The sequence below is a fragment of the Dermacentor andersoni genome, chromosome 7, assembly GCF_023375885.2.
Source record: "Dermacentor andersoni chromosome 7, qqDerAnde1_hic_scaffold, whole genome shotgun sequence".
In the NCBI taxonomy this organism is placed as follows: domain Eukaryota; kingdom Metazoa; phylum Arthropoda; class Arachnida; order Ixodida; family Ixodidae; genus Dermacentor; species Dermacentor andersoni.
The window spans coordinates 141,353,138-141,376,334 of record NC_092820.1 but is presented as its reverse complement, the minus strand read 5'-3'; the positions used below and the strand labels follow the sequence as shown (position 1 = coordinate 141,376,334).

The 23,197-nt window shown below is 47.7% G+C and overlaps 1 protein-coding gene across 1 annotated transcript in view; it reads left to right on the top strand.

Annotated features, from left to right (window-relative positions):
• Positions 1-3,094: 3,094 nt before the first annotated feature.
• LOC126533728 (beta-1,4-glucuronyltransferase 1-like) overlaps positions 3,095-23,197 on the top strand; it is a 350,896-nt gene continuing 330,793 nt past the window's right edge. The window contains exons 1-2 of the mRNA XM_050180918.3: positions 3,095-3,513; positions 19,525-19,699. Of these exons, the coding sequence (XP_050036875.1) occupies positions 19,640-19,699 (60 nt within the window). The 5' untranslated portion in view covers positions 3,095-3,513; positions 19,525-19,639. The remainder of the gene's footprint in view (positions 3,514-19,524; positions 19,700-23,197) is intronic.

Here is a 23,197-nt window from a genome sequence, read left to right as displayed (position 1 = left end):
GAACAATTGGGACATGCTTTGGATTTCCTACGGACGAAGTGCTTTCACTGGGACATCAAGATATTTCAGCCATCCCGTTACGGGGGAATCAAGGTTGCGTTTTCAGTGCCATGTCAAACACACGTTGTATTTTAAATCATTGAAGCAAACTCGATGGGGCCTGCCCAGAGCGCGCAAACTCCACGAACTACTTTTTTCCTTTGCTAACTTGACAATCAGAAATGCATGTCTGGAAGTATTCTGGGGACAAGTTTAGGGTCATGTAGGGTCATGAAAACACTGCTGCCACAGTGCAGCAGTGTTTGAGCGGAAGCGGGAACGGGTGCGAAGGCGGTGGGCGTTGGTCGACGGGCCTGGACCGTCGCGGAGCTGTCTTCCATCCGACGAAGAAAAACAGCATGCCGTGAAGATCACCTTCATGGGCACGCTGCTTTTCTTCGTGTCATGTGTATGTGTCTTTATTAAATCAATATAGCAATCACCATATATTAAATCAATATAGTCATCACTATACACAGCTTCGCTGGTCATTCACCTTCAAAGAGTGGAATGGCACTGAATATTTTCATGATAGAGTGTGTAAGCGCGACTGAACGAGGGCGTAGAAAGAAACAGACACTCTGTCCTGGATGCAGTGAAGCCCCGCCCAGGCCCTCATAACCGCCCGCCACTGTTCCTCCGCGAGGCTGGAAATAGTTCCCACTTCAAACTTTTTCTTTTGCTTAAACAAGACGGTAAGCACAAAAATAAAATGATAAGCACGTAATGTTATATGTTTTCCCTCGCCTATTATGGTGGAATGGCGAAAGCCTAATTCTTTATTGAACTGAAATGAAATGCTTGCTTGGCTGCAACTATTTATTGTCAAGTTTCATTTCAGTTGGCAGGGAAGTTTCATGAATTAAATGGGGTCAGCAGTGAAATGAACTCTACCGCTGACTTTTGAATAGTGAAATGCTCATACTCCATACACTTCGTCCACGTCTCGCCGCTTCCACCGATGAAAAGACTCTTCAAGAACAGCTGACACTCCAGAGGTATCAGGTATGACGGCATTTTGAAAATGTCACATGACGACGATTTTGTTCATTTCTATGATTGGCAGGCGGAGTAACACAATCCCGCACGGTTTGTGTGCCTTGATTGCCAACTGCTGTTTTTTTAAGTTGTATCCTACTTATAGCCTGCCAACATATTTTAACCAAGAATATCTTTAGTTGTTTTCATTAAATAGCGCATCGTCTATAAGAGGTCAATGTCTCTAATCAATTATTTTTTTTTATTGCGATAACAATTATAGGGATACTCCAGGCTAACTTCCACCACCCACCATCATCACCGTCGACGTCATGTTGCGCATAAGTTCCAAGTGCGAGGAAATCCTACCACGCGCTGCTGCGCTGTTTGCTGTAGGCGCGAAAGGAAAGCGATACAGGGTGAGCCGAGGAGGATGCATGGCTATAGTGTACTAGCATGATGGCTTGATGGGCGCCATCGTACCGCTCGCCCAGTGTGTGCAAAATGGAGGAGTGGGGGGTGGGTGGGTGTAGGTTAGCGGTCTAGACCGGCTGCTGTGCACGGCGCGCTGCGCGTGACCTATCGTGGAGGTAATTTCAGGTGGGTACAAAATCTACAAGAGCCGAAATGGCTTGCGATTTTGTGTGTGTTGAATACTAGCATGCCTAGGTCACGCGATCTCAAATTTTGAAGACTCGTTCAAGCTAAAGACAGCACGAAGCGTTTGCTCATTGCTGCTGCCGCCCTTCATCACGCCAGTGTTCTTAAAAGTGAGCGTCTGTGGCCATTGAGCGAGATCTGTTCATGTATGCCTGTGCGCGCGTGATATCACATTTGTTAATTTATTTAGTAAATTACTGCAATTTTTACAGCCGATAAATCGCTAACCTTACTTCGTACAGCTGTGTAATGATTTGTTTTCGCAATTGACATCGCAGACAGCAAAAGCACGAGCAAAAGCGTAACATTCGACATCTGCATCTGTTATCCAGAGGGCGCCACCGCTGAGGTGTGGATTTGGATGCCACCTATTGGCAATGGACTGAATCTTTGGCTTTCGTCTTCCCCTCTAATAATCAACCCGTTAACACAGAATTAACGAAAATGGAGTTATGAAGCAATTTGTACATGACCGGGGTAGTTGGAGAAGTATGGGAGAGACCTTTGCCCTGCAGTGGGCTTAACCAGGCTGATGATGATTATGATGATGAGTTATGAAAGAATACTTGATCAGGCTAAATCGATTTTGTTTCTCTTTAGTGCTAGTTATTTGTTATCAGAGCCAACAGCTGATAATTTGAGAACTGGACTTCAAGAATAGTCCTACAATGAAATCGCGAACCCGTACGACCATATGACTCCTTATCATGTACAGTTGTGGTAATATCCTCCAGTGACCTTTATGGGGCGGGGCGGGGTGGGAGCGTTGCACGTCAGTTTAAGATATTTCTGCGGTTAGGTCGGTTACGTATGTTTCGGGAAAACACTGTTCACGCATATAGACATTGTATCAAGAGGAGATTACCCGAATTACCAATTTGTTTATTATTATCATCATCATCACTGTTATTGTCGTTATTATAAGATTATTATTAGTATTTTTGATGTTATTATTGTTATTGCAAACAATGATTTTCAGAGTTACAAGCTTGCCTTTTGAGGTTTCAGGAATTTTCCTCGGTTGTATTGAAAATTTGGGAAGCTCTATAGAAAAGAAAGAAAGAAATGAACCCACAAGCCAAGAACGACGACATCCGTTGGTCACGGCAATTTCACGTAGTTTTTAATATGCAGTAAATATTATTTAAATTGGTTCAGTAGTCACCCAATGAGAACATGCCTTGCTTATACGCGATATTTATACAAATAGAAATCAAAGCTGGCTCCATAAATTCTTTTATTTTGGACTGAAATCGCCGGCCTGAGCCTAAATGCGGTAAATCTGCCTGACGTGCGCGGTGGACCTTGTATAATAAAGCTTCAGATTAACGTCTCCCTGCTCTTCGATCTAGCGGGCAACCAACGAACTTCAGCGCGCGGCGCACCGAACGACAAACTGAACGGTGCACCAGGTTCGCATTTGCCGCGAAACTCACTTCGAGCCCCTGGATTGGTTAGAAACCACACTCTCGAGCAAGCGCGCCGCGCCAGAGTTAGTCTCGAACGCAAAAACTCACCTTTGTCAATGAAAAAAGAAGAGAAAAATATTAAAAACATTCCTCCTCACAAAAGTGCGGAGGAGGGAGCAAGAAGCGGCGTGCGTAGAGTCGCCGACGGCTGTCGGTCGTGTGTCGCTCGCGCGCTGGACGGGCGTGCATTGTGGACGATGATCCGGTGTTGTGCGCGGTAGCCGAGCCGCTACTCACGGATTACCATGGTTGCTTCTAGTCTCCGTCGCACCCGGCACTTCGGAACGCGCCGCACTCGGTCACGGACGGCCAGCGACCACCGAGTGTGAGAAACAAAAAAAAGGGCAGCGGCTCGCGAGCCTCGCCGGTGAGTCCGCGGGTGAACCCCCGCCGCCGTGCCACTGGCTTGACGGAGCCGCCCGCACTCGTTCTAAGCCTAACGCCGATCTAACGGGACGGGGTGTTCTCGCGTTCGACGGTGTAAAGGAGGCGGGGCGGGCTGCTTCTCTTGGCAACAGCGGCTTGGCGTACGCACGTTTCTTTGCCGGCGGAGCGTGCGACTGCTGGCACGCGCGGACCATGTGATCGCATTCCCCCAGCGGAGTTCTGCTCGTTGTTTACAGATCGCGAGCGGTTACGCGCGACGCACCAGCTGTTCGTGCGACTAGCGCTGGGAGCTTCGCTTCGCGCACGTGCGCCGAGATTTTGCGGGGCCGCAAAGCGAGAGGCCTTTGCAGTGGTGCGCGCTCCAAAGTATGTACGAGTTCTCCGTGCAACGAAGGTACATTTTGCATCGTCCGTTCGTGCTACAGCACGGTGTCGTCGCGAGACACGGTTCACGATACACTTCAATGTGCAAATTGTTTGCGTTGTGAGCGGATCGCGGCGGCTTTGGGGCTTTTTTTTTTTTTTGACGCCGGTCAAAACATGCCACTCGGCATCTCGCACTTTCGTTACCGAGCAGTCGTAATTAGTTGCGTCGTCGGCCAAACATGCTATTCGCTTCTCCCAACGATCGCGTGAGCCGCACGTGGGAGTGGTTAGTATATAAATATACAACGCACGGGCGTAGTTTGTTTAGTTCGACGTGGTAGCGCGCCGAGAGTTTAGAGGTGTGCGAAACTTTCATCCTTTCGCTGTGACGGTAGAATGAATCCACCGGGGAGGAGGTTTGCGTATGAATCGAGCTCTGCAACTGGGGCAACATAGATATATACGTGGGAACGGCCAACTGCGATGTATCCTATTCGAATACGCGTAATTAAGTCATAGACGCGCCCTCATTAGGCAACGAGCGAACCGATGTGAATGAAATTTGTTGCATTGAAGAGAGAAAGCTGGATTCTACCGACTGTAGAAGAAAATTTTGATTTTGGGTCTCATCACAAAGATTTCCGAAAATCCGTAAGTTTGTCTGTAACATAGGAACAGGAAGTCTACAAATCGGCAGCTCTGTGGCAAGAGCAGATATCGCAGTTCTGTGACCTCCACCTGTTAGCTCATCTAAAGCGGACAAGTAGAACACATGAAATCAGAGCGCATACGAAATTGGTACAATGCTTACGAGGGTTTCTGCGAAATACCTGCTCACAAGCTAGCACTCTATTTCAAAACGGCGTATAATACATCGATTTTGTCCGCTCTGGGTGTATTAACAGAGGCAATTTACAAAACTGATATTGTTTTTTCATTGCCGAGTTAGAACTGTGCACTAGATCCTTCAGCTACTTTCTTTCTTTTTTCTATTCTTTCTTTTTTCTTAGTTTTGCGATTTTCAAGAACTTTTGCTTAAAAGAACTGACGGCCTAAAAAGCAAATCTGCTTACTGCAGTCGCTAACTTCTTATCTCTCTCTCTCTCTCTCTTTGTTAAATCTAACAAGTTCATCAAATTCGGTGCACGGGATGCCGAGAGCAAAATGATTGCTCCATCAGTGTATTTCGATACAGGAGCTCCCGAGCTAAAGCTTCCTCAATTGTGCTGCTCTCGGGTGCATGAGGTATAAATAATCGTTCGTGAGTGCCACCTGGCGTAACCTGTCGGGACATGTGCTCGTGAACTCTTCTCGACCCGCCGCAAATATAGCAGCAGCAGTAGCACTGCAGTTTTCCGTTTCAGGGCCGTCCTGTTTTTCTGTCCGGATTCTTGGTCATCGCGCCCTCAATTCCCGGGCTGGCCTTCCGTGTGCCGCTTTTTCTTCGAGTTTGGGTGGCGCTACTTTGAGACCAAACTCCGTCGTCGCTATTTGAATGAATGAATGAACAGGATGTGAACTTGGGCGCGTTGACGATTCATATAGCAAACTTACGTAAGCGCGCTAAAGACCGGACATAATTTGTCGCACCCCTTTGCGCATGTCCCGTATGCAACGCGCTTTTGCAAGTTTAGAATGAATGAATAAATTAATGAATTAACAGGGTGTAGACTTGAGTGAGTTGGCTATTCGTAGCAAACTTGCAAAAGCGTTGCAAAAGCTAGCAAAGCTGTTTTTTTGCGTATATGTCCCGTCTGTAAGGCGTTTTTTGAATGAATGAATGAATGAATGAATGGATGAATGAATGAATGAACAGGGTGTGAGCTTTGACGCTTGGTGATGCGCAGTAAACGTGCAAAAGCGCGTTGCAAACCGTAAAAACAAAATTCAGGAGCAATATACTATGTCGACCCCGTCTGTAACGCGCTTTTATAAGTTTAGTGAGTGAATGATCAGTTTATTTCCATATGCTTACAAAAACATTGTTGCAAAACCAACGCGCGTTTTTCAGTTTCCCTAGTTCGTTTATGTTGCATAACCGGTGTGAAGGCCAACTGCAACTGCACTTTGGCTAAATTGATTACAAATGACCATGTTATTATAGGGTGTCCCAGTTTACGTTAGCCAGACTGTTCAGAAAAAAAAAAGAATTTAAAAAAGGATTAAAGAAACATGGGGCAAGATACGATTTTAAGATCTACGGTGTTTGATTGTCAGACCTCTGACGACGGAACACCGTAGGTCTTGTAATTGTATTTGCATCGTGTTTTCTTAATCTCTTTTTTTCTTTTTTTCGTTGGACACCTTCACTAACGTCAGCTGGTACAGACGGTAGTTTCACAGAGGCAATCTTAGCAAAGCCGCAGGGCAGGTAATAGTATAATTTCCTTATTAGCAACCTCAGAACAGCTCCTAAGCGGACGACTCCTGCACCTAGTGGTTGGCGGCTTCGACATAGGTCACAGCACGTTGTCTCCGAGATTTTACAGCGCACATAGAGGAAACTCTATGGCAGATCTCGGAGGCCATGCTGGGAAGCACGCGCTCTAATTTATGCGTCGCTTCGGGCGAGTGCCAATGGCGGCGTTTTCGATACGGTTAGCATTCTTTGAGAAATTTACCCCTTTCCGGTTTGTCCGTTTGTATCTGACCTCTTTTACCTATGACCCAAGTTGTCTACTGCTGTCGGCGACAACCTAAGCATAAAAGCTTATATCTACTATACTTATTTATTTATTTATTTCCAATACCCTCAGGGTATAAATACATTACGGAGGGGGGGGGGGGGGGGCATACACAGTAAAAGTGAGCACGAAAAATAATAATAACAGAAGGAGCGAAGCATTATACAGAATAATTATACAATGATTACACGGCATATACGTAGCATTATACAGAATATTTACATACTTCCGGGAACTAGACACGAGAAAGTAACGTATGGTGCTACAATAAGTTTGACAGGGCATTTTTAAAGGTAGTTCAATCAGCGGTGTCCGTTATGAAGGCAGGTAAGTGATTCCAGTCCCTTGCGTTTCTGGGGACAAATGATTGCGAGCCTGCAGTATACTTGAAAAATATGGTATGTTAACTTTATCGGGATGATCAAACCGGCGTGAGCGAACTGGCGCTGGTAGGATGAACAAGGATCGAAGATCGGTGTTGTGGTATTACATTGTGTCAAAAAGACAAACGCGTCACCGCTTTCTACGGTTGGCTAGGGAAGGAAGACGCAGAGAGTAGCTTTCATTTCGGTGACGATGGCATTGCAATTATAGTTAGCTGAAATAAAGCGAGCGCAGCGATTTTGGACTGCCTCAGTGACCTGTATCGATGTAGAATGGTGTGGATGCCACACAGACGAAGCCTATTCTAGCTGGGGCCGCACGTAGGCTGTATATAAAGTAACAGTTTGAGTGACAACGGAGCAAGGTAAAAGCTTCAAGTAACCCAAAGTTTGGTTTGTTTTAGCTATTAAATAATCATCGTGAGGTTTCCACGATAAGTCACTGCATATGTAAACACCGAGACAGCGATAGGAAGCTGTGGGTTGCGGGGAGTTGCTGTTAAGACGGTAGGACGGAGAGATAACGTCACGCCTAGTTACACGCATGCTTTTGCATTTAGCAACGTTTGATTGCATCTGCCACGTGCTGCACCACTCTGTTATACGATATTCAGATCACGCTGAAGTGGTGTTACGCCTGAATCGTTGGCTATTTTCCACTAAATGACGCAGTCGTCGGCGAATAAACGAGCTCGGGAAGAAATGTTAGCAGTTAAATCGCTGATATAAATTAGTAATAAAAGGGGGCCAAGGACTGACCCTCGAGGTACGCCGGAACCGACTGGAGCCAATGAAGAATCGCAGCCGTTAGCATGTAACATACTGGACACGGCAGGAAAGAAGTTCGCGAATGCAATCAAGCATTGCGGGTCAATATTTAACGCACTTAGTTTATGCAACAGTAAGGAGCGATTAATTTTATCAAAAGCCTTGGCGAACTCTAAAAAAAAATACAATCTATAATAAAGCCGGAGCCAATATACGCGTGTAAGTTGTTTGTGAAGGTGATAAGTTGGGTGTTACACGAGAAAAACTTACGGAAGCCATGTTGCGAAGTCGAGAAAAAACTATTATCCTCTAGGCAGTTGACAAGATGTGTGAAAGTGATATGCTCAACAATTTTACATGGAACTATGGAACTATATATGCAGCTATATACAGGGTGTCCCAGCTAACTTTAGCCAGAGTTTAAAAATATGCGAATGCTACGTAGCTGGACAGAACCAAGGTAATGTTTGTCGTCGCTTGGAGATATTTAATTTTTTTTTCATTCCGCCTAATTAGATAGTTAGTGTTAAATAATTAACCAACTTCTAAAATATTACAATGAGATGAAAAGTGTCAATGAGAAAATTGTAGAGTGGCATGAAAAACTCCCGATACAGCTTTCTGTTGCTCAATACGTGCTACATAAAAGTGTTTTTCCGAGTGTGAAAGGAGCTCGCGAATACACGCAAGGTGCCTCGAGCGGCCAGTCGCGCGGCAATTTAATTAATACGAAGTGTCATGCCATAACAGTGCAGGAATTCACACCCGAATGGGAAAGCGCATCCCGTAAGCTTTTGCTGTTGACTGTGCATTCAGTTAATACTTTTGATGGCCTGGCTGCAAGAACCAGGCTGGTTGAAAATGAAGCCATACGCATCCATCAGCCACAGACAGAAAACGGCATGAGCACTGTCGAATGAACTCCTCTTCCTCAAGAAAGAACAACTCCTCTGACGGAAATGATAGTAGCTCAGAGTATATATACTCTGAGCTACTGTTGTGAGGCGATGAAATTAGGAAATTCGCGGGCGCTAGTTGGAATCAGTTGCCGCTGGACAGGGGTAATTGGAGATCGCCTTCGTCCTGCAGTGGACATAAGATAGGCTGATGACGATGATTATGATGATGATGACGATGATGACGACGGCACTTTTGTGTATAAAGTTTTTGCTAGCTTACAATGAGCAGATAAGCATTCGCTTGTAGTGAGTAGAAAAGTGGCGTTACCTTCGCCTTCGATGAGTTGGCTTGGCTCGTCCGTAGACAGAATAACGACGCCGGAGCCCACCCAACCACGACGTAGGCGTGTTATTTGGGGAAAAACGCGGTACAAATATAAGAAAGGTGTGTACAACAACGGAAACTTATTTTACCAGCCTTTTATTTTCAAAAGTGGTTGAAAAGGTCAAAATATGGGCGGTTATGACCACAGTCGCACACCTGTGAAAGCAGAACGATCGGCGGCTTTCACAATTTGCGGGGCGGGCTATCGGCAACGCTCTCACTTTTCAGCGTTGCTGGAGGAGGGACTTTTTCTGAGGTTGCTCAGATCGACAAATTATGCTTACAAAATGTTCACGCGCTTTTGAGAGTAACCGCTGCAGGTGTAAATACTATACTAAGGGTGAGCTTTTAGTTGCGACATAATAAACTGTGTCCTTAAATATCGGTTGTGAGACCCTTTAAAGGAGTACTGACACAAAATTTCCGCGTCGAATTAACGTGTGAGATCGATTTATGTGGGCACACACACACCGTCTTCAAAATATCAACGGCGAATACAGCTTAGAACATAGTTAAAATCAATTTTGAAAACGTGTGCGCAGCCAACCACCAATCGGAGCATCTCACGACATCGACATCAAGGAAGGATTGTAAACAACCGAGAAAACGGTACGTCACGACTTCGCGCTGCCGTCGGTGCGGCGGGCCCTGGAGGCAAGTTTCTCGCCGCTCCAATCGCCCCGGTGTCTTTTTTCTTTTTTTGCCGCTGGCGGCAGCACAAAAATAAGCCAAAACTTGTTTCCGACGCGAAATAACTCAGGGTAAAGTGACCTCGAAAGTGTGCATGCCATAAAAGTTGCGCGAAATAGTAAATCGTTGGCGTGATTTTGACTTGCAAGCGGTCAGCGCAGCTGCCGCTGCAATCGTCACTGCGAAGTGACTCGTCTGGCTGACATGTTTTTTCTCATCGCTACCAACGGCGCCGGGAAAACTAATTGTATTGTCACCTATGAGCGACATGAATGTGCAGACGTTCGTTGTGTTGAGGAATATAGGTGCTTTATCACGAGCTGCGGACGGATCGCAAGGGCCGTCGGTCTCGGATCCGGCGGCCAGCGAGCTAGGCCTATACCGTTTCCCAGCGATCGCCAGCTCGCGCTACCGTCGGCGTCGATAAGCGGCAGAAGTGGCTCGAGTTCGTGCGCGTCGCTGGACGCTTAGAGTGGACCCCGCTGAAGAGCAGCCAGATTTGTTCGTTTCATTTGGAGCGTGCCTGGTACAAACAAAACCCGCCGAGCTTAGAGCAGTCCGATGATCTTCCACCAAGACTACGTAGTACGCCCAAGCCTGATTGATGCCGTGCCGACCTTTACCCCGCCTTGTGTCCTGCTCCGGAATATGCTTCATTCCCAAAGCGCCCTCGACGAATGGTTCCTACTACGTACTTGTAGCGGTGCGTACGCATGTTGATAGCTGTCGCTGGTCGCACTTTCCGAGTCGCTGCTTTGTAGTGGATACAATCAAAAGTGGTTGGTCTTATACAGCGGCAACTGCCGCCTGCAGGAAATAGTCGCCGCTGGAGGACGAAAATGACGACGACGATGATGGCGAAGACATCGCAAAGCACGTGCAGACGTAGCAGACGAACTGGCAACACGAATCTAGGGCGCCGGCGAGCGCGCTGGCGTGCATACGTCACAGTTTTGTGCGATCACGTGCCCAGCTGTGTTTACATTCCTCCTTTGGCCCATCTCGTTGCTCTCTGAAACCGAGACTTGGACTGGTCGCTGCAAATATGACTCCAAATAATTACCTGTCGCTCTCTGAAGCAGATGATGTTTCGTGCCGTGATCACTGGGTCATTAGCTATACTTATTGCAGCGGAAAAAACAAGATTGAAAGTCTTTGTGCCAGTACTCCTTTATATATATATATATATATACATATATATAGAAACGGGCAATCCGTCTGGCCCTGAGGCCGAGCCGCACTTCATGGAAGATAATACCGCCTTCACCTCATCAGCTAACGGCCGCGCACAAAGACGGCCAGCCACATCAGGCGAAACGTGAGGCAGCCCAGTAAGCATTGTATGAGATCCTTGAGCATACCATAATCAGTTAGCGTGGTCGTGTGTTTAGAAAAATAGTTTATTTCAACAAGAGACCATGCGAACACTTGAGTAACAATCATGGTACAATTCCACCATGGACGACAGCATAAAAGTACGAAGCATTGTATACATGGCGTGTTTTGAAAGGAGTGTCCAAGTCCACACTCAATAACATTTAACTACATAGACCCTTGGAAGCGCAGTTACACATAAATTAATTGTCAGATGACATAAAATGATGTTCAATAGATACAGTGTACACAATGGTTATTTACAATGATGGTGTGACTTCACATAGTTTTGCAGCGGTGCTGTGAGATTTGTATATGCAAAGACGATCATGCCTACGAGAGCACAGAGAAATGACGGGAACCTACATTCATGTGTATTGAGTGAATACTTTCGATGGCCTGGCTACAAAAACCAGGCTGGTTGAAAATTAAGCCATGTCCATCAGCCAATGACAGTAAACGGCGTGACCACTGTTGAAGGAACTCCCCTTCCCCAAGGAAGATCAACTCCTCTGACAGAAGCGACAGTATCTCAAAGTAGTACCTCTCCAGAAGTGGAAGAAGAGCGCGGCGACGACGTCCCGCGGCAAGGGCCTCGCACCGGTTAGTCCACAGACAAAAGGCCCCCGCAGCAATTAAAAATCGCGCAAAGCAGCCACGTGAGCAGCGACCAGATGTAATAAAGCGGTCAACTCCAAGGCCACGGAAACCAGCGTGCACGGCCCTCCCGAATACCTTAGCAACGACGCATTGCAGAAGCACATGCTTGTTGGATTCTTGAAGGGGGCAACTGGGACACAGCGAAGATGGGACTATGCCCCACCGCTCTAGTCTGTCACGCGCTGGGAGCACTTGCCACCCTAGACGCCACGTGAAGTCGCGTATAGGTGGCCATGCAGAAATGACGCCGTTATCGCACCCCACGACACAATATTGGAGCGTGCGCGGCGCGCTGGGTGAACTAGAGGAAGCACTAAGGCTGACACTGTATCCACAACACGATTTTCGAGAGCGTCTACTCAGGACATACCTGTTGTATGTGGCGATAAAATGCCAATGCCGTGGAGTAAAATGCAGGTGCGTTCAACACTTGTGGTCCGCGATTTAAGTGCACGCCCGGTAGCATGTACCGAATTCTTGGGCCAAGGAAATAGCAGGCGAGTTCACGCGCGGGACATTGATGACGCTGTAACAGGCGGAGCAGTAATCGCAGACAAACACGGATGGGAACGCAGCGGACAAACACGGATGGGAAGGCGAACCCACCGCGAGAGCGTGGTTGCCCAAGCGCCGCGCGAGACCAGTCCTGTACGGCCCGACCAGAAGAAGGAACCGAGAAGGGACTGCAAGGACCTAGTAACCCGTAATGGTGGCTGTACAACGTGACAAACCTACCACACTCGGCCGCAAAATACAGATTGCGCAAAGTACCTTCTTTCAAGTAAGAGAAGATATACCCTTGAACATCCTGAATATTTCGCCTTACATATTCAAGAATTGAGAGCCACACAGAGTCTGATATGCCATCATAGGTGTAATCAAGACCTAAAATACGAATAGAATCGCTCTTTTGAGGACGGAAAAGGGGAATTAGGATGTCTGTGGGGAACCAATGATAAAATAACGACATTTTGAAGAATTTAGCGGAGCACCTGAAACATTTCCGTACTTAGTGAAAATTCGAAGGCTGAGTAAGGGGTAATCTGGTCGTCATTCCCGAGACACCAAGGGATGATACAACACCGCTACCAGGCAGTGGCAGACAGCGCGCGTAAGGTTAAGTACCGAGCGCAGAAATGGCTCCAGATGCACCGTCATAAGCTGAGTAGTGACACCCTGATTTCTTTTACAATTAGGTTGCCAAGGTTTTCAAGCTTCATTCTAAGACCAGCGACACGGACAGGAACATCGAGAAGCGTCTGTATATACGGTAAAATTGGCTTTGTAAAAGTCATTCGAAGTGAAAAAGAACGCTTCCTGTTCTCCGCTGAATGCCAACGCCAATCGATTACCTTCGTAAGATGGAGGCGGCCGGCTTCACCTTTAGGACATCATTTCCACATGAGAAGTTCTACAGCGAAAGCTGTATTTGACTAACCTTCTGTAGTTTTTTCGGCGTCCGGCAACAGAAATGTGGGCCGATCCTGGTGTATAGTGAAGAGAGGGTGCAAGCTCAATGGCACATACCCTTGTAGGCTTGGTAACCTGTAACGCGCCCTTGAACTATTCTTGTCACACGGGGGACCCAAAGAGGTCCCAGGCACACGGGTAAGAACATATGTTCTTGAAAAAAAATGGTGTTTCGCACAAAATTTTCAAAACGGACTTAAAAATTATCGGCGCCAACCGCGCAAACGCGCTAGCGCCACTACTCGCGCGTTCATCGTCGTCGTCTTCTTCCACAGCTGGCTCCGTTGTGCAAAACACTTTCATCAACAGCAATGGCGCGAGCGTCGTTGTCTTCCACAGCTGGCTCCGTTGCCGCTCATCATTCGAGCGTAGAATTCTCTTCTGTCGTCGTAATTGGGAGGCCGCGGCTACTGAGGTATGAGCCATTAAGGGAGTGTGAGCCATTCATTGTCTTACGTAACGGATACATTTAATAACAGAGGTGATACGCCAATGTGTGTGCGTGCCTATATCGCCACGATGACCACAGATTAGGACAATGAATATGTCCGTACTTTTGTTCAATATTCTGGGTCACCTCTGTGTCTTGCGCTAAACGACTTCGCTGTTCATCTAGCTTCGCAGAGTGGAATGACTCACGAATTTTTTCTTTTAAACCTCTTTGGCTTGTACGTAGGCTCCCGTTAAAATATTGACTGCGCTGCATGACCCGTTACAAAAGAAAGTTGTGCAGCGACCATTGAAGAGGATTGTTAGTCTAAGCAGACAGCCGTACATGATCATTCGCGTTTGGGGCCGCGTTTCGCGCAACAAGTGGTGTCCAAATGCACGCCCCAGCGACGGTAACAAATACAGATCTCGAAGGCCATGCTTTCGCTGGCTGTATGAGGCGGAAATGATTGAGGGGGCCGGAAAGACGTCATGGCCACCAGGTTCTTGTGGTTGCTCGGTATGACGCGTATTTGTTGCTCTTTCAGCTCTATTTGGGCGAGAATGCGCTTGGGGGCCGTTTTATAACAATTAATAATGCGAAATTCGAAACCTTACTCGATTTGTGTTCTATATACCGTCTGTTTCGTCGACGGTCGTCCCTAACTGTTAAAAATAACTAAGGGATTCGAGATTCAAAATTTCACCGATGATTACCATACTCCCTAATCCGAAATTTGAGCGCAACTCTATGCGTGTTTTCATTTCGCGATATATTGGTTGGCGCGGACAATCTGTCTCGGGCGGCACGTTGCAAACGTGTCGAAGTGGGGCGCGACTGCCTCGCTGATCGGGACACCGCGAGAGTCAGCGCGTGGGTGACGCACAAGCGCGATCCACAGCAGCCGCTGCAGACAGACCTCCGCCGATGCAGCGCTTCGCTTCCATATATGGCATCAGTGGACGCGCTCGCCGTGTGTCTTATCGATGGCGTTATCGGTGAACAGACGACAGGCACTACTCTGGCGCCATCTCGTAGCCATCGTCGCCGCTAAGACCTCCTTGCGCGGCGCTACGCTTTTCTTCTCACGCTTTCGTCATACCCTCTTCCTCCGCTTTCCGCCTCATGGTACCGCTGCACCCTCCTCCTCTGCTTTCCTCCTCGCGCTATCTTCGCTATCGCCGTCTTTCATCTCCCTCTGCGCTCCGCGTTCGCTTTCACTCAGTGCTCGCTCGCTCGGCTACGAAGGACAACGCCGACGCTCGCCTCAGGAACGGGTGCCTAACAGCTGTGCTCTAATAACACCTTGTGCACAAGATTAAACTATCGCCGGATTTCCTCCAGTATCCTTAGCATGAAACGCTGTGCCTCCGGACGCTCGCACCTCGCCATCGACAGCTCCCCGAGAATACTAGGAATGGATCTCGAAGGCCACGCTTTCGCCCTAATGTGGTTGGTCCAAAAGGCGATCGTTACTTTTGATGCCGGGGCAGCAGTCTCGGAGATTGGCCGATACTCTTTTAGGATGAGCACTGACGAGACGTTGGCGACAGTTGTGCGCAGAACTTCGGAGGCCGTGTCAAGGCAACGGAAAGCTTCGTAGTGGGCGGGAGGGGGGGGGGGTGAGGTGGCATATTCGGGCTGTGATTCGAACGTTTTTCGCACTTTACCGCGTTGCCAGGAGTGGAGAGTCAACGCTCTTGTGAAACGCCCAGCGCTACGCGACACTTTTCGTAGCTGCAAATCAGCCCAAAAACAAGGTTCTTTGGCCGTTATAATTTAGCAGAATTACTGAAAGCTAGGAGATTTGGTACACGTTCATATCCTTACTTAATTCTGTTGGAAGAACGTCATTTAAAGGAAAACTAAAGCAATACACTAAATTTAGCCTGGACGGATGAAGCGTTCTTTGAAAAAGGCTGTTGTCTTTAATTTTCGAAATAATTATTTGATTATTGCAAGAGACAATGAAGCTCAAATTTCGAGTTTTTGAATTTCGTGCCGAATTCCCAACGCCCTCACGTCATTGTGACGTCACGGATTTTAAAGTATTTTTTTTTTCGTGTTTAGGCCGCGTCGGCTCAGCAAAAGTTCCTGAAACTCGTCGTGTTCAATCTGCGACTTCTTTAGAACACAATGTAGTCTATCTTTACCGCTAAAAGAAGATTAACTAGGCCCTATGAAGACGCTGTCAATATACATGACGTCACAGCGAACTGGTGCGGGAACTTAAGGGAGGCGTCGCCACCCGTCTTTTGCTATTGCTCTTTTTCTGGCTTACCAAGCGTCTTATCGTGACGAGGGTGGTGTTTTTGGTATTGTATACCGGTTGCTTATTGATCGAGAAGAAATAGTTTTTCTCTTTAGTGTCCCTTTTAAAGAACCTTACAACTGCTGTCTGGTGGTGAAACCAACACCGTGACAACCAAGGAACAATCTAAACATTGAAAACCAACACGTTGCGCTCGTGTTAAGTCCTTTCCTTCGTCCGCACGTGTGCTTCGTTCCCGACACAAAGTTATAGTTAGGATGTCTGCTACTGGATCGCTCCATACGCCCATGACTTGGAGAAGCCAGATTCGAAACCGTTCATTGGTTATAGACGCTTCTGTCGGACGCTGTTCTTCTCTTCAGAGTGGTTGGTCAAAGTAGAGGGAGCATCATTCTGCATCATATATCCCTCTGCTTTGTTTCAATGCCTGCTCAGTGACGCCATCGCCAGCGACACCTAGGGGGCGCTATTTTCGCAGTGTAGTTGGTCACAGCAAGATCATTAATTGAGCGAACTGGTGATTGATGAGGATGTTGGAGATGATGGAGATTCATCGTCTCGGATAAGCAGTGCTAACGGAAGGCAAAAGACAAACACGGCGCTGACTCGCAACTCAAACTTTTATTTGGATAAGCACTGCTATACAAACACTTCCCACGTGCCACGTGACAGCAGCGTGAAACAAGGCAAAACAACAGTGAAAATGTTTTGCCTCTCTGCAGGCACACATGTGACAGCTGTAGGACAGTATGTATAACGACACCAGACGCAAACAATGACAAGCTTCCTTCAGCATTCTGTATAGATTACATGTAGGAGTGCTTAAATTAACCGTGCTATAGCAATCACGAGAAGTAACTACCGCGTCGTTCAGCCATGTTGACGGCTGGTTTACGCATTGAAGTGGAAAGTTGGGCTAGTTGGTGAGTGATCATCATACCTCGCTGGTGAAGCAGCGCACTGACACGGACACAGTGAAGACAAACAGGAAAAGACGACAGCAGCAAGTGTCGTCTTTTCCTGTTTGTCTTCACTGTGTCCGTGTCAGTGCGCTGCTTCACCAGCAAGGTATGATGAGGTTTACGCATTTAGATTACAAAAAAAAAGTTAGGCGTGCGGACACGGACACAAGAAGGGTGAAACGGACAACACAAACGCCGGCTATCAACTGAAAGGTCGCACAGTGCCGGAAAAGAAAGTTGACACAAACCTTATCTGCGCTTAATTGCTTGGGATAGGCAGTGCCAACCGTCAATCAGGGGACACCCTCGGGCCTACGGGAAAGATAACTGTATAGGCACGATATTTCATCTTTATGTAAGGTAATCGAAGGGTGGGGTTAACGCTCACACTTCCGCTATTATTGATATGCCTAGCCTCTACCTCAAGAAGCGCTTCTCCGTTGGCTCGTGCGCCTAGTTGAACCTTTCCTGTCAACTGATCTCTGCGCACTGCCAAGATTTCAGTATCGCTTGATTACGGCGAGCATCCACACTGTGCATGTGTGTTGCGCGGTATGCGAGGACAAATTGTGTTTTCAGTCAACGCTTTCGTTCCATATGAGCCTGATATTATTACGCCTTCTCGACTGCCCTATGTCGATGTGCCCTCAAGATAAAGGCAACATGAATGCGATGCCAGTCAATCACTCTAGTAGTAATTACAATTGGTGGCGCTTGGTTAGAGTACCGTCAACTTTCTCTCGTGGCACGTCGCGCGGAAGCAAAGGAGTGGGCACGCAGAGGCAGCAGCATACGGCGCAGAAAAACAAAAATGAAAGTTATCTGTGCTCTAGCAACAACGGGCGTCTATAATGTATGGCAACGTGGCGCCTCCGCGGTGGACCACTGATTAATTCCGTGCATTGTGGAGCGAATGCGTCGTCAAGTGTCGTCGCGTTGCTGTTTTGAGCCAATCAGAGAAGGCGAGGTATAGCTGCCCGGCTGCCAGCCAATCAGATATGATAAGCTGGCGAATCGGCACCCCGTCACTCCACTGGCTTTTTGAATGGTTGAAACCGATAGGCAACTTCCAGAAGACACCGACCGCAAAAGGTGGCCACCGACGCGGGCACTATTTTCTGAAATAGTCGGCTTTCTCATTTTTGATTCCTATTAATGTTCACTTTCCGACTTCAGAGGACTGGCCAAGAAGTAGGCGGTAGGAAAAAGAAATTACATAAGTGCAGAAATCGGGGAAGAGGTGAAAGAGGTTCTAAACTCCAACCGATTGCCCAGTTAAATCCGCTTCGTTTTTTCGTTGTTAGTTTCGGTAAATTTGAGTTCAGGCTACGTCGTTCATTGTGCTCCGTCTATCGCATTGAATTTGCCTTTTCTCGAAAACTTGTAAGTGAAATTTAACTTACGCATTCATTAGCCCTTATCCACCTCAGTCAATTACCCAATCCTCCACAGTGTGCAACAACAATACCACCACCAGCGCCACCACCTACAACAACAACAACAACAACAACAACGACGACGACGACAACAACAACAACAACAACCGTGGTAAATGTCCCGCACACACTGAACAAGCGCGGTCGAATTTCACAATTAGCATTAGCTGTACTGTATGTCGGGCTAACCTAGTTGGAGGCACGAGGACGCTGCGAAGTTCTGTTTAAGCCCAGATTAGCTGTTAATACAGCATTTTTTTTTGTTGAACAGACGCTGGCGTTGGAGTTCCATTGCTTGCGGCCATGACTCGTTTCGTGAGGAACAGTTATCGTCTATATACATATGCATTGCTGGAGAACACATAGCTTGAATTTCGGATGCGTTCGCTGCTTTTAATCTTCAAACGCTCAACCGGTCTGGCTCGCTGTTTTCCCTGCATGTTTTATGCGGCTAGATTTCACGAAGGAGCCTCGTTTTTCGCGCATATTTTTATTCCGTTGTATTGGAAAAAAAAAAAGGCACTCTGTTTTCCATGCATACTTTTATACTACTGGCTCGCATAACCCTATCGGTTGCGTTGTCTCCATATAGAGATGTAACTTTGATTTCAATGCCCCCTTTAGCGAAGACACGATAGGGTAGTGACTACAGTTGTATAGCGCCGAGGATGTGCTGTCGATAAAGATCTTGAAGATAGCTCTTTATGTAAGCGTATGGCCCTCTCCTAGCAAAAAAAAAAAAAAAAAAGTCCTAAGCCGCTTCAGTTCGGAGAGTGATGCAAAACATTTTAAAAGAGCACCACCAGGTTTGATGAGAAATTCGGCGTGTTGCTCTGTATCACTGGTTCTTATTTAGCGTTTTTTCTTGCGCAAAAAGACCTTCAATGCAATTAAATCCAATGCATCTACTCGTAATTTTTTTTTATATCACTCCTATTCGCGGTATAAAGCGTCATCTACATCTGGTGAATATCCGTATTGAATTTTTTTTTTTAAATTATGAACACTGACCCGACGTCACTTAACTATCCCCGTTACAATTCCGAAGTTTTTCCGGAAAGTTATGCGCCATGTTTCCAGAAGCGCGCACAAATTTGGAAGGCCGCAAAAGAAGCACTCGGTGATAATTCGGGACCTGAGGGGTATAGTGTAGTGTAGTGCGTCTACCTGTGATGCGCCCCTCCCCAACGCAGTCTTTCTTTACCTTCGCAGGCCCGGCGTGGTCGTCCAGCTGGCGCACCGATGTCTCGGCGCACGCGAGGCTCTGAGTGGCGGCCGGAGGAGGAGTGGACATCGGCTCGTGTAGCATGATCATCGTCTGCTTGACATGCCTTCCATCTGGAGGAGCCTCATCGTGCTTCTCGTCCTCGTCATCGCCGTCCTGCAGGTGAGCGTCTTCTTGCGCCTGGATGGATGGATGGATGTTATGAGCGTCCCCTTTGGAACGGGGAGGTACGTTGCGCCACCAAGCTTAACCAACCTTAAACTATACTGTAGCGCCCTCTGTCTCGCTTTCTCGTCTCTACATTTCGCGGCGTCTGCAGTTCCTGTTGCGCCGTTTCTTTGACTCGAAAGTGGATTTTACCAGCCTAATGAGGTCTGAATCAATCAATCAATCAATCAATCAATCAATCAATCAATCAATCAATCAATCAATCAATCAATCAATCAATCAATCAATCAATCAATCAATCAATCAATCAATCAATCAATCAATCGACCGATTGATCGATCAATCAATCGTCCGGTCAGTCGGTCGGTCAATCAAATATCAGATTACGTTACAAAGTTACCGCGCCAGTTTTTGCACACGTATACAACGTGGAGCTCTCAGGATGCTACTTCGAGGAGAGTGCATCGCCATCACTGTCCTAGCTGTATGTGGCCGACCCGCCCTCCGTCACTCAATGACGGAGGGTCACCGCTGCCACTTGCAAGTTTTGTTCCCAACGCCTCATTTTATTGGAAACAAACTTATAGAGCCTATAGCTTTGATACGTACTTCTTTTAAAATCTTCGTCTTCTTGTAGACGGGGTTCTGGTGTGGTTCACAGGCTGAAGAACAGGTTTTTAGCAGTCGGCCTGTTATACTAGTCGACAGAAAGTGCCAAGTCACAAGGCGTCAGCAGGTCGTCTGCATATGGAAATCCTGGAATCATCGCAGAAAAAAAAAAAGAAACTCTTTATCGACGAACTTTAGACGTTTGAGGAATGCGTCCTATAGACATCCTGTAGACATAAAAAACAGGTCTGTGGGCGTTCTAGTGTAAACTGACCAAATCAATTTTCGTTAGGACATGCAGCAAGCACTCTGCACACACTGCTTCGCGGTGAATGCATCCCCTTCAACAGCGCCGGCCCATCCCTGTCCGCACCGCCCACCGCCACTCAGCATCGTCGCGATGGTGGCGCCTGCCAGATCATTCATCGCTGCCTTTTTGCCGCCTTTTGTCTCGTTTTGTTCTCGGCTGGCCTCGCTCGTGCAAGCGCGCCGTCGCCGCCGTGATCCTTAATTAACGCCCGGGTCTCCGGCGCTGCCGGCCCGTCCGGCCTCTATAGCCGTGTAGCTTCATCTGCCTGAGCCACTCTCCCCCGCCGCCATCACGCGTGTCTTGTGCGCTTGTGTGTGCTTCGACGCGCGCCGAGTTTCTGCGCCTCTGCGTTGCTGTTCTCCTGGTTGTTTTTTGTGGTAGCAGTGCGACAGTCCTTCTATTGTTGTTGTTGTAGTAGTAAGTTGTTATTTCTTTGGCCGTTTTTGTTGTGTGCTGTAGTGGTTGCTGTTCTCCGTATGGTTAGGGATAGTTGTCTTCCAGTTTTTTTTTCTATAGTAACAGTTTTTACTGTTCTGGTTGTGTTGTAGTAGTTGTCCTTCTGATGGTTGTGTTTATAACAGTTGGACCAAAGTTCTTGGCCTTGTCCTCGTATCCTTGTAGTCGTTCTTGTTGCTATCATTGTCGTGGTTTTCATGTTGTCGCTCTCCCTTTTCTTGGCGCTGTTGCCGTTGCGCTTGTCTTTGCGCTTGTCTTTGCTGCCGGTGCGCTATAGCTACGTGCTGCTGCCGTTCGTAGGTCAAGATGACGGAGTGCTCATCGGCGCCCACGTCTCCCGCGAAAAAGCTGCGCACGAGAGCGCTGTGCTGGCGATGCCGGTGATTGGTTGTGCTGCGCCCATGCGTGGAGCGGCGGGAGACATCTTAGAAGAAAAGAAAAATGGAAAATCGCTGCAGAAAGCTTGCGCGGAAATTTTAATGCGATTGGCATTCTTTGCCTCACTCCAAACATCTTGCATGGGGCATATAGTTAAGTTCTCGTCACGAATCGTCCGAGGCATCTTCAATATAAATAAATAAATTAATAATAGGACCATTGCCCTAGCTCTGCGGGGATCGATGCTGGGATATGGTCAGTATTCAAACTGACCCTTAACCCCGGAGCACGTCTCGGAGCCCAGCACTATACAGCGCGCGGAAGTCACTTTCGATAGGCATGACCTGGTAGGCCATGACATTAAATCTATAGCGAGAAGTGGGGGTGGACTTGGTGAAGACGAGCCCGGGATAGAAAACGTCAATTTTTTCCCCCGCCTTTATAAGTGACGCTCGTGGCACGACCAACTTTCGGAAGAAAAAAAGAAAGACAGCGACATTTCCGTTCATCGTCATTTTCCTTGATTAAACGCTAATTTGGAAGCTCTCCTCCAATACCTGGCGTCACGACGTCGCGAGCTTCGCTTCCCCTCCCGCTTCCTCCCTTTCCCCATTTCCCTTGCACTTTGCCTCTCGCCAACGGGAATACGTATGTACGCGTTGCGTGCTGCGACGTCAACGAAATCTCCGCACGTTGAAACCCGCGACGTGTGTGGTGTAAAACGTGCGGTGCCGTGTGCACTACTATACACGTAACGGGACGAAGTAGAGGGGCCGGCGGGGGGCCGCCGAACGGGACCTCCCGGCTGAGTCACGACGAGGAAGAGACGACACTGGCTGGCTGCATGGCCGGCAGCGCAGTGGCTTCGATCAGGAAGAACGCGTCGCGGGCGCGTTTCGGCGTTTGCTTCTGTGCGCGTTGAGGGGGGGGGGGGGGGGCAAGGTGTCACGGAGGAGATTGCGGGGTCGCAGCTGGCGTTAGGCCTCCCCCCCCCCCCCCCCCACCTCTGGGCTGTTCGCGTATGCCGCAGCGCCTACAGATCGCGAAGGCTTGCGGGGTCGAGACATGAGCACACATCTTCCGCGCGAGTAACGATCCCGGCGAGATAACCTACATCCTGCTATAGGCATGTCACGGAAAGAACTGATTATATATATATATATATATATATATATATATATATATATATATATATATATATATATACATATATGTATATATACCTGGCGGCTGCTTCTGAACGATTGGTATTGGCGGAGCTGGTGCTTGCTACAAAATTATTAAAAGAATGCTTCGAATCTATGTGCCGTTCTATGTCATCGCACGCATATGCAGCGCTATGCATACGCTGCCTAGCAAACGACAGCACGAAAAGACAGAATTCACAATTGCACAGCGTGGAAGCGGCGGGCAATAAGCAAGCGCCCCGATTTTCACGTGGCCATGATTACGATGATGACGGTTAATTGGGGCTTCCCCTTTGAAACGTGGCGGTGGAAAACACTCACCTATAGCCTGCTTGAGCAAATGCCTAATCGGAGCGGCCTCTATAGCTTCAGGATTGGGAACATCGTCCGGAAGACCGAGAGAGAGCTGGGGCGCGTATAATGCCGTTCGAACGTGTTCACTTGGCGCAATTACGCAGCTTCTGTTGTCCGATGATTCATGAAGGCCACATATATGCCCGTCCCGTTTGATCTTTTCACATGGGCGCATACAGAGCTAAATTAACATGGCAA